Genomic DNA, 12,247 nt, shown 5'->3' with positions numbered 1-12,247 from the left:
ACTAGGCCCATGCAACACTCACCACCCCTGGGCAAAGGGCCACACCAGCAGGCCCAAAAAAACGACAAAAACCAATAAAATCTGCACATTCCCAGTCCATCCATGACCTCAATGGTGTTTAAATTCAAGAAGACACCCCTCAGAAACACTAGGCCCATGCAACACTCACTACCCCTGGGCATAAGGGATGAAAAGTAGGCAAAATAAGTGCAGGCCTCAGACACTGCCTCTCCTCAAAATGGCCCCCTTACACCCCAAGCACATGTTGCCTGTACCAGCCAGCACTCAAGATGGCCACCACCACCACCCACATGGCCAGACCACATCAACAGTACACCCCCAAAAAACAGAAAAACAGCCAGAAATCACCACAATCCAATGCCATCCATGATGTTTACATCAAAGAGAGTGAGACAACACCACAGGCACACTCAGTCCATGCACCACCACCACCCCTGGGCAAGCAAAAGGCCACACCAGCAGCCCCCCAAAAACGACAAAAAACAATAAAATAAGCACAATCCCAGCCCATCCATGGCCTCAATTATGTTTAAATTCAAGAAGACACCCCACAGAAACACTAGGCCCATGCAACACTCACTACCCCTGGGCATAAGGGATGAAAAGTAGGCAAAATAAGTGCAGGCCTCAGACACTGCCTCTCCTCAAAATGGCCCCCTTACACCCCAAGCACATGTTGCCTGTACCAGCCAGCACTCAAGATGGCCACCACCACCACCCACATGGCCAGTCCACATCAACAGTACACCCCCAAAAAACAGAAAAACAGCCAGAAATCACCACAATCCAATGCCATCCATGATGTTTACATCAAAGAGAGTGAGACAACACCACAGGCACACTCAGTCCATGCACCACCACCACCCCTGGGCAAGCAAAAGGCCACACCAGCAGCCCCCCAAAAACGACCAAAAACAATAAAATAAGCACAATCCCAGCCCATCCATGGCCTCAATTATGTTTAAATTCAAGAAGACACCCCACAGAAAGACTAGGCCCATGCAACACTCACCACCCCTGGGCAAAGGGCCACACCAGCAGGCCCAAAAAAACGACAAAAAACAATAAAATCTGCACAATCCCAGCCCATCCATGGCCTCAATGGTGTTTAAATTCAAGAAGACACCCCACAGAAAGACTAGGCCCATGCAACACTCACCACCCCTGGGCAAAGGGCCACACCAGCAGGCCCAAAAAAACGACAAAAACCAATAAAATCTGCACATTCCCAGTCCATCCATGACCTCAATGGTGTTTAAATTCAAGAAGACACCCCTCAGAAACACTAGGCCCATGCAACACTCACTACCCCTGGGCATAAGGGATGAAAAGTAGGCAAAATAAGTGCAGGCCTCAGACACTGCCTCTCCTCAAAATGGCCCCCTTACACCCCAAGCACATGTTGCCTGTACCAGCCAGCACTCAAGATGGCCACCACCACCACCCACATGGCCAGACCACATCAACAGTACACCCCCAAAAAACAGAAAAACAGCCAGAAATCACCACAATCCAATGCCATCCATGATGTTTACATCAAAGAGAGTGAGACAACACCACAGGCACACTCAGTCCATGCACCACCACCACCCCTGGGCAAGCAAAAGGCCACACCAGCAGCCCCCCAAAAACGACAAAAAACAATAAAATAAGCACAATCCCAGCCCATCCATGGCCTCAATTATGTTTAAATTCAAGAAGACACCCCACAGAAACACTAGGCCCATGCAACACTCACTACCCCTGGGCATAAGGGATGAAAAGTAGGCAAAATAAGTGCAGGCCTCAGACACTGCCTCTCCTCAAAATGGCCCCCTTACACCCCAAGCACATGTTGCCTGTACCAGCCAGCACTCAAGATGGCCACCACCACCACCCACATGGCCAGTCCACATCAACAGTACACCCCCAAAAAACAGAAAAACAGCCAGAAATCACCACAATCCAATGCCATCCATGATGTTTACATCAAAGAGAGTGAGACAACACCACAGGCACACTCAGTCCATGCACCACCACCACCCCTGGGCAAGCAAAAGGCCACACCAGCAGCCCCCCAAAAACGACAAAAAACAATAAAATAAGCACAATCCCAGCCCATCCATGGCCTCAATTATGTTTAAATTCAAGAAGACACCCCACAGAAAGACTAGGCCCATGCAACACTCACCACCCCTGGGCAAAGGGCCACACCAGCAGGCCCAAAAAAACGACAAAAAACAATAAAATCTGCACAATCCCAGCCCATCCATGGCCTCAATGGTGTTTAAATTCAAGAAGACACCCCACAGAAAGACTAGGCCCATGCAACACTCACCACCCCTGGGCAAAGGGCCACACCAGCAGGCCCAAAAAAACGACAAAAAACAATAAAATCTGCACAATCCCAGCCCATCCATGGCCTCAATGGTGTTTAAATTCAAGAAGACACCCCTCAGAAACACTAGGCCCATGCAACACTCACTACCCCTGGGCATAAGGGATGAAAAGTAGGCAAAATAAGTGCAGGCCTCAGACACTGCCTCTCCTCAAAATGGCCCCCTTACACCCCAAGCACATGTTGCCTGTACCAGCCAGCACTCAAGATGGCCACCACCACCACCCACATGGCCAGACCACATCAACAGTACACCCCCAAAAAACAGAAAAACAGCCAGAAATCACCACAATCCAATGCCATCCATGATGTTTACATCAAAGAGAGTGAGACAACACCACAGGCACACTCAGTCCATGCACCACCACCACCCCTGGGCAAGCAAAAGGCCACACCAGCAGCCCCCCAAAAACGACAAAAAACAATAAAATAAGCACAATCCCAGCCCATCCATGGCCTCAATTATGTTTAAATTCAAGAAGACACCCCACAGAAACACTAGGCCCATGCAACACTCACTACCCCTGGGCATAAGGGATGAAAAGTAGGCAAAATAAGTGCAGGCCTCAGACACTGCCTCTCCTCAAAATGGCCCCCTTACACCCCAAGCACATGTTGCCTGTACCAGCCAGCACTCAAGATGGCCACCACCACCACCCACATGGCCAGTCCACATCAACAGTACACCCCCCAAAAACAGAAAAACAGCCAGAAATCACCACAATCCAATGCCATCCATGATGTTTACATCAAAGAGAGTGAGACAACACCACAGGCACACTCAGTCCATGCACCACCACCACCCCTGGGCAAGCAAAAGGCCACACCAGCAGCCCCCCAAAAACGACAAAAAACAATAAAATAAGCACAATCCCAGCCCATCCATGGCCTCAATTATGTTTAAATTCAAGAAGACACCCCACAGAAACACTAGGCCCATGCAACACTCACTACCCCTGGGCATAAGGGATGAAAAGTAGGCAAAATAAGTGCAGGCCTCAGACACTGCCTCTCCTCAAAATGGCCCCCTTACACCCCAAGCACATGTTGCCTGTACCAGCCAGCACTCAAGATGGCCACCACCACCACCCACATGGCCAGACCACATCAACAGTACACCCCCAAAAAACAGAAAAACAGCCAGAAATCACCACAATCCAATGCCATCCATGATGTTTACATCAAAGAGAGTGAGACAACACCACAGGCACACTCAGTCCATGCACCACCACCACCCCTGGGCAAGCAAAAGGCCACACCAGCAGCCCCCCAAAAACGACAAAAAACAATAAAATAAGCACAATCCCAGCCCATCCATGGCCTCAATTATGTTTAAATTCAAGAAGACACCCCACAGAAAGACTAGGCCCATGCAACACTCACCACCCCTGGGCAAAGGGCCACACCAGCAGGCCCAAAAAAACGACAAAAAACAATAAAATCTGCACAATCCCAGCCCATCCATGGCCTCAATGGTGTTTAAATTCAACAAAACAGTTGTATCATGCACCCATAACCAACCCTGGTCCTACTGGATACTGTGGCTACCCACAATATAATTTATTTAATTTTCTGAAAAAGTTCCAAAATTGTACTTGCAGCAACTGTAATGCCCCAAACAAACTTACTTGTGAAAGTTGATTTCTAATCCAAAAGTGATCCAAAGACAGTCAAAAAGGCCTCAAATCCAAATATCCAGCAGCACCCACAAAAAGTAATCCTTCCAGCTCCAGATCCAAATGAAAGTGACCAGGAGATGGACAAAGCACTGGGAGGAGCCTGCTGGACAGGAACAGGAAGTTGGAGACTGTGGGGCACTTCCTTCCTCCCCCCCCCCCCCAAAATGGACTCCTTGCAAAAAAAAAGGCCATGCAAATGTCAACCTGAGGAGTGATTCTGATAAAAATCATAATTTTCTGAAGGTTTATCCTGTTTGCTGGTGATTTTCTTGTGCGAAATTGCAAAATCTCTATTTCGCAAGTGCGAGATTGTTCCTTTCCGCCGCAACTACATGTTCGCAATTGCGAACTCTCGCGAGGTGTGCTGTGCAAGGTGGCAAGCCGCGAGTACGTATTCGCGGGCGACAAACTCCCGCGGGAACACGCAGCAAGATCTAAAATGGCGCGTCACTCGCAAAGAAAAACAACTCGGCAAACGCTAAAATGACGGAAAGTGAACGCCGTGCACCACGCCGCGCGCCGCAACCAAGCAAAAAATCCGCCGCGAGCGGATTCACGGATTTTCGACAAATTCGCGAGCGTTCGCGGATTGCGGATTTGCCGAAAATCCGAAAAATCCGCGAGCGGAGCGGATTTTACGCCCATGCTTACCCTAAACCCTAAAAATACCCCTTTACCCAAAAACTGAAAACTGACCTTGAACCCTAAAAATACCCCTTTACCCAAAAACTGAAAACTGACCCTGAACCCTAAAAATACCCCTTTACCCAAAAACTGAAAACTGACCCTGAACCCTAAAAATACCCCTTTACCAAAAAACCCAAATAATATTTTTAATAAAATAATATACTTACCAATACTTACGTTGTAATGGTATGCGTTGTAAAAGTACCTGCGTTGTAAATACATGCGTGGTAATGGTATGCGTTGTAATGGATCCTGCGTTGTAAAAAATGCGTGGTAATGGTAGGTCGTGGTAAAAGTTGCGATGTAAAGGTTGTATACCCTTTTTTTTCCGATACCAGCACTTGCTTTTCCTAATCAGGCTTTGACTCAGAGCAGGAGAGAGAAAAATGCAAAAAGAGTAGAGGAGGAAGAGAGAGAGACAGAAAAACAGTGACAACAAGAGAGAGCAGTGGCGAAAAAGAACTTGCAAGAGCAGGATAAAGAGGGAAGGGAGTGTAGGCTAGTGGATGAAAGAGGCATGATGTGGAATCAAGACTAGACAGCCTTGGTATTTGGTGTACCCCGACATTCAGCAGGGTGGGTTACAGTCACTTAGAAAAACTTACTGAGAACCTCATTTTAGAAGGTAAAACTATCCACTTTGCTTAGATCTTTCCGACAGTGCCTCCAACACCCTAAAAACGAACTCTAAATTTTATTAACTGCCGGGTGGTGATATTTACCATTAGACTGCATCTTCCGAAGGTGTGCTCTTTTCTTTTTGTGTTGTGCCAGATGGATGCACCCATTTGGCACCCTAATGTCAAACAAGGTTTTGAATTGTCATTTGCATTGCATGCTGTACAAAAGCACACTTAATAATTTTAATTTCATTATAAAATGCATTTATCCAATTCCTAGGCGGTCGGTCAGTAGGTTTGCTCCACAAATCCCGCCCGGCCATTTCAGAACGAGTTGCTGTTTATACCGACTAGTGAGCCACACAAGTTTATTTTCCATGCAGTTTTGTTTGGTGCCATACGTACCTCCTATCGGTGGTTGAACACGAGGGCATTTCTGTGTTTCCATGATATCATTATAGCCATAATCTGTAATTTTGAGAACAAATCGGCCATCGACCACACAGTTCCGTGACTTCAAACGTCCATGGGGGAAATCCCGGTGGTGTAAATATCTCATTCCCTGCAAATTTGCAAATAGAATATATTACAAGCATAAGGGACACCTCCTAACTTCTGTTAGCTCTGTCAGATGCAAGCATTACTTCCAAAAATGATACTTAAGACTGCTGGACAGAATGCCACTACATTTGTAAGTAGTTATCTCCAGGACTCTCTTGGCTGCTCCTATGCACCCGAATTCTTTACTGTTAACAACATTAAAAGGCCCTTGAAATGCTTTCATCACATTCAAAAATGTTCAACGCAATCCATTTATATAAAAACATGTACATTGCTAAAATGCTTTTAAGTTACTATTTTTTACTCCACTATTTTGGCGTAGATTCACACAATTATTTCTACAATCTGCACACTGACCAGCGTGTTGTGCTGGTTCTAATTATCAAAGGGAATTTGCATGTGGGCAAATTGTTGTGAGAATGCAAACTGAATTAGTTGCATTCACTCACCTCGTTGCAAACTATTCACCCAGGGCATCATTTGTTGTGATGCATTCTAATGATCTATAAGATACGGCGAATTCCTGTCCTTTTTCCCCAGCGCTGCCGAACAATGGGCTGCTGTGCGCCAACGCAGGCACCTTTGCCCCATGGTGCAAGGATGACTGCATGACGGAGATGATTATTTTTGTACAGGAAGGGAAACCTTCCTGAACAAAAATAATCACAAGAGGCTTTCTCCTCTTTTGATGTGTGCGGCAGAATAGGAGCAATATTTATCAGGCAGCAATAAGGCAAATCTGCCTTTTGTTGGATCCACGTCTATGAACAGGAAAATACAAGACAAACTGCCTGGTCCGTTTGCTCCTATCAGTGGATGTCAACCACAGCTAAAGAAAATTTTCCAAACAGAGGGGCAATTATGAATGATTGATCAGAAGACAGCCATTCAGAATGGTGGAAACAACTTCGTGTTCTGGTCAATTTAAATAGCACTAATTTTTCCATTCAGAATTGGTCCTTGTGATCAGGATTCTGGTTAACAACTAGGTGGCCTATCAGAATGCCTGGTGTTCCTTATGTCTTCGTGGACTATCTTGCTGTCCAGGAAGGCATGAGGAAGCGAGAGGTTTATTAGCATGCATCATGCATGTAGAATTGATTTGCAAAGGGGGCACCACTTCTCTTGTGAAGAATGAGCAGAATGTTGAAATGGGCAGAGCGTCTCTTTTTCTATCTGGCAATTTTCCCACATGTGTAACCCTGACTGTGATGACTATGACTAAGACAGATGCCGGACACTAGGACCCTGTGGGTCACAGGGCGGTGACCAGGTCACCAGACCACTTCCTGTGGATGGACAGGAAAAGGACATTATGCAGCAGGACGAGGACGAGGGCGGACGTGCCCAGACAGACGGACGATATACAAAATAAAGGAGTACCTCTGCACACGATCTGTGTCCTGTGTGGTTCCTGTGTGTGGCGCGACACACAACACGACATCTGGCGACGAGGGTTCGACGGACTGCATGCTGTGCCCATTGGAACATCGTGTTAAACCAGGAGCCCACCCTGGATTGCGTCGTGATCAAAAAAAAAAGAAGAGGGAAGAGTGAAGCGCCATCCAGAAGAAAGCAGCGACGTGGGAGCCCACCCCGACCGCCGCAACCGAAGAAGAAACGAGTCCGGTAAGCGCCAGCCAAAGAGCGCGAGCTTCAAAGAATAAAGGGAAGCCAGCGCGAGCTCTCGCGAGAGTCTCGGCGGCCATATTGGGGCCAGGCGCGAGGACCAATAGGGACGAAGAACAAGCGCGGCGGCCATTTTGAAGTCAGGCTGCATCGCGGTTGGCCGCGAAGTCTCGCGAGAGGACGGCGGCCATCTTAGAATCAGGCTGTACAAGCCAATAGAAACAGAGAATAAGCGCGGCGGCCATCTTAAAGTCAGGAAAAAGGCGGAAAACAGTGAAAAGTGCTGATAGAAGAAAAAAAAATCACAAAGAGGAATAAATAACGACAACAAGTGGAAGAAAAGGGGCAAATAAAAGGACAAAAGTAAGAAAAGGCACAAACAAGCATAAGCAAAGGCAAAAAGAGGCAAAATAAGAAAATAAGGGTTGAACAAGCAGCAATAGAGCAGAGAACAGGAAAGAACAAGAGAAATGTCAGAAACAAAGCAAAGCGCACAATTCCGCAGACCAGTGCCTTTCACTGTGTCGGAACCACAAGTGGGCATCCGATGGGAGAAATGGATCATGAAATTTGAACGATACATGAAGGCGACTGACGTGGTGGACGGAAAAAAACTGGATCTATTCCTAAACTATGTGGGGGATGAGGTGGATGACCTCCTCATAACACTGCCACAGAGTGAATTAGAGACCTATGAGAAGTTAAAACAATGTCTAACGGCCAAGTTTGACCCCCAAAGAAATGTCGACTTTGAGAGATATTCCTTTCACATGGCATATCAGCAACCAGAAGAGTCAATGGATGATTTCGCAACAAGGCTGAGAAAGCTAGTAGCACATTGCGAATTTGAAAAATACGACAATGAACAGGCACTTCGCCTCAAACTGATAGAAGGCTGCCGAGACACGGAATTTCGCACAAGACTACTAAAAGAACCGATCACCCTAGAAAATTTTTTAGATCTAGCAAGGGCCGAAGCAAGAGCAATGATACAAGCGAAACAGATGGACCGAAAGGGAGAGCAAATACATAGACTGTCAGACGCAGGCAAGAAAGGGAACTGGAAGGGAGGACACAAGGAACAAGCGGCGAAGAAACAAGGTTCCCAATGCTACAGGTGCGGTCTGGAATTCCCTCACAAAGGACCATGCCCAGCATTCGGTCAAACATGCAAGAAATGCAACAGAAGCAACCATTTCGCTACCATGTGCCAAGGTGGGCAATTTAAACATGAACGTGTCAGGCCCGGAAGGCCAAGAACAGCAACAACAAGACATGTAAGGCACATGGACGCGACGGAGAGGAGCTCGTCTGGAGAGTCAGGAGGAGAAGAGGAAGAGGAAGAAATAACAAGAAAAGTAGAACGCCTATACCTCATGACCACAGATGGAGGGCATGAAGAGGAACACATCAGGCTAATAGACAGGAAGTCAATAAAGAAGACGGACTGGGTGACCATTGAAGTAGGGCCCCACCAAACTGAATTTGTACTGGACAGCGGAGCCACGTGCAACATCATGTGTGCCACCGAATATGACAAGATGAAGAGGAAGCCACCGCTACAACCATCAAGCGTAAGAGTATTTACGTGGGGTGCACAAAATCCCGTCACGAACATGGGAAAATTCACGGACACCATGACGCACAAGGGCAAGACTGTCATACACGTGTTACGAGGAGACATCCCCGCACCGTGTCTACTAAGCAATGTAACAGCAAAACTAATGGGCCTACTGAAAATGACGTACCACATGTCGGAAAAGGAGAGCATACTACAGGAATTCCCGACCCTGACGGAAGGACTAGGAAAGCTGAAAGGAAGACAAATAACGCTGCACATAAATGAAGCTGTCAGGCCAGTCGCACAACACCACCGAAGGGTACCAATACATCTACAACCTCAGGTGGAGGAAGAAATAAAGGCCCTACTAGCACAGGACATCATTGAGCCAGCAGAAGGGCCAACGCCATGGGTGTCCCCAATAGTGGCTGTACCAAAAAAGGACACCACACAGATAAGAATCTGTGTGGATATGAGAATACCAAACACAGCCATCGAAAGAGAACGGCATCCAGGGCCACATCTGGACGACATGATAAGTTGCCTGACAGGAATGAGAAAATTTTCCAAACTAGACCTGTGCAAGGGATACCATCAATTGGAGCTGGACGAACAGTCCAGATACATAACGACGTTCTCAACGCACCTAGGATTGTTTCGCTACAAAAGGCTGAGCTTTGGAATATCTTCAGCAGCAGAAATATTTCAAGAAACGATCAGGCAGATAATAAGACCGATAAGGAACAGTCTCAACTACAGCGATGACATTCTGGTCTTTGGGAAGTCAGACGGAGAACACGACACGGCACTAAGGGAAGTGTGCTCACGGCTAGTAGAGGTGGGCCTGACAGTAAATGACAAGAAATGTGAACTGGGAAGGGAAGAATTAGTATTTTTCGGACACATATTCTCACGGAAAGGAATGAGGCCAGACCGGAGCAAGATAGACACGCTTGAGAAAACGAGTGAACCAAAAGACGTCGCTGAAGTGCGATCCTTTCTGGGCCTTGCCAGCTACTGCGCGAGGTATATAAAAGACTTCGCAACGGTGAGCACACCATTGAGAGAACTAACAAAACAAGGACACGCATTTGAATGGACCACAGAGTGCAAAAAGGCGTTTGAAGAAATAAGAGCGTCCGTAACGGCAGTAGACCATTTGGCATATTTCGACCCGAACTTATGCACTGAACTAACAGTAGACGCCAGCCCGGTAGGTCTGGGCGCAATACTAGCACAACACAAACCTGGAAAGGATTCACCTCGACAGATAGTAGCCTACGGAAGCAAGAGTCTGTCAGATGTCGAGAGAGCATACTCTCAGCCAGAGAAGGAGAGCTTGGCAGTAGTATGGGCATGCGAACACTACCACATGTTCATATATGGAAAACCCTTCACAATAGTGACGGACCACCAAGCACTAGTGACCATATATGGCAACCCAAATGCGAAAATACCACCAAGAATAGAAAGGTGGGGAATAAGGCTGATGGACTATAATTTCAAAATAGTGCACAAACCAGGCAAAGACCAAAACCCAGCTGACTATATGTCGCGGCACCCGCTCCCGCACCAAAAGGGTGGTACCACAATGGCAGAAGACTATCTGAACTTCATTGTGAAGCAAAACACTCCAGCGTCAATAACAAGTGAAGAATTGGAGCGAGAGACAAAAAGAGACCCAACAATGAAGGCAATAGGGGTGATAGTGAGGCTACAAAGATGGAGACATATCAATAGCAACACTGTCACAGAAGAAGGGGTCGACAAAGAAGAACTGCTGGCGTTCAAAAAGATTGGCGAAGAGCTGTCTGAGACGGAGAACGGAGTCATGATGAGAGGTCCAAGGATTGTAATACCACATCGGCTGAGGAAGAGGACCGTTAAGATAGCTCATGAGTCACACAGAGGAATGGTAGCGACCAAGAAGATGTTGAGAGAAAGAGTGTGGTTCCCAGGACTGGACAGAATGGTGGAGGATGAAGTGTCACAATGCCACACCTGTCAAGTAACAGGGTCGTCTAGTAAGCCCACACCGTTGAAGATGTCGGAACTGCCCTTGGCAGTATGGACAGAACTAGCAGCAGACTTCTATGGGCCACTAGAGACTGGAAAGTACTTGCTGGTAGTGATTGACGAATTTTCAAGATTTCCAATAGTGAGGGAAGTGTCGTCGACATCGGCAGGTGCCACCCTACCTGTGTTAGACGACATATTTGCTGCCTGGGGCTCACCACAAACACTGAAAACAGACAATGGGCCTCCATTCTCAGGAGAAGAATTCCGCAGGTTCATGGACTACCTGGGAATCAAACACAGGAAAAGAACTCCTCTGTGGCCACAAGCCAACGGAATGGCAGAACGGTTTATGGGGACCATCAAAAGAGCAATTCAGCGAGCAAAGTTGACACAGATCTCAATTGGGCAAGCGCTTTGTCAAGTGCTACGAGACTACAGGAACACCCCTCACAGCCCCACGGGCAAATGTCCAGCAGAACTGATGTTAGGAAGAGCAAGCAGGACAAGGCTACCACAAACAGAGGCCACAACAGACAGCAACAGAAGAGAGATTGCCGAAAGAGACAGTCAAGAGAAAAAGAAAATGAAAGAATATGCTGACAAAAAGAGAAATGCAGCTGAACACAAGCTAAAAGAAGGAGATTTAGTAATAGTGAAACAAACACAGCAAAGGAAATCTGACAGCCCTTTTTCAAAAGATCCTCTAGTAGTGACTGGAGTAAAAGGGTCAATGGTGACTGCGATCTCAGATCATCGGAAAATAACAAGAAACAGCTCACACTTCAAGGAGCTCAAGATGGAAGAAGGGGAAAGAGCAATAACAACACCGGAAGGGGAAGAAAGAGAGCAAGGAACAAACGGAGAGATGAAAACACACAAAGAAGAAGGCGGAGAACATGAACAGAGCGGAGAACAAAGACCAAGAAGAGAGTGCAAAAAGACAAAGAGACTGCCCCATATTTGAGTCACTTTTTGTGTCCCCATTGTTTCTTGATGTTTGTAAGTCTGGCTCACAAAGATATTAAGCATAACCATGGTATCCTCCTCCAGTGGTACTCAGCTTCCAAGCCATAACATAACATGTGTATTTGTA

At 46.9% G+C, this 12,247-nt stretch overlaps 1 protein-coding gene across 1 annotated transcript in view; it reads right to left on the bottom strand.

The window, feature by feature from the left end:
• The window catches only part of LOC144772039 (retinal guanylyl cyclase 2-like), a 590,168-nt gene that overhangs the window by 220,277 nt on the left and 357,644 nt on the right, over positions 1-12,247 (bottom strand). Inside the window, exon 9 of the mRNA XM_078656243.1 lies at positions 5,790-5,946. Within this exon, the coding sequence (XP_078512369.1) occupies positions 5,790-5,946 (157 nt within the window). The remainder of the gene's footprint in view (positions 1-5,789; positions 5,947-12,247) is intronic.

Source organism: Lissotriton helveticus, chromosome 8, assembly GCF_964261635.1.
Source record: "Lissotriton helveticus chromosome 8, aLisHel1.1, whole genome shotgun sequence".
NCBI classification, from domain to species: Eukaryota; Metazoa; Chordata; class Amphibia; order Caudata; family Salamandridae; genus Lissotriton; species Lissotriton helveticus.
The sequence above is the reverse complement of the archived record's forward strand: the minus strand, read 5'-3'. Positions and strand labels throughout refer to the sequence as shown.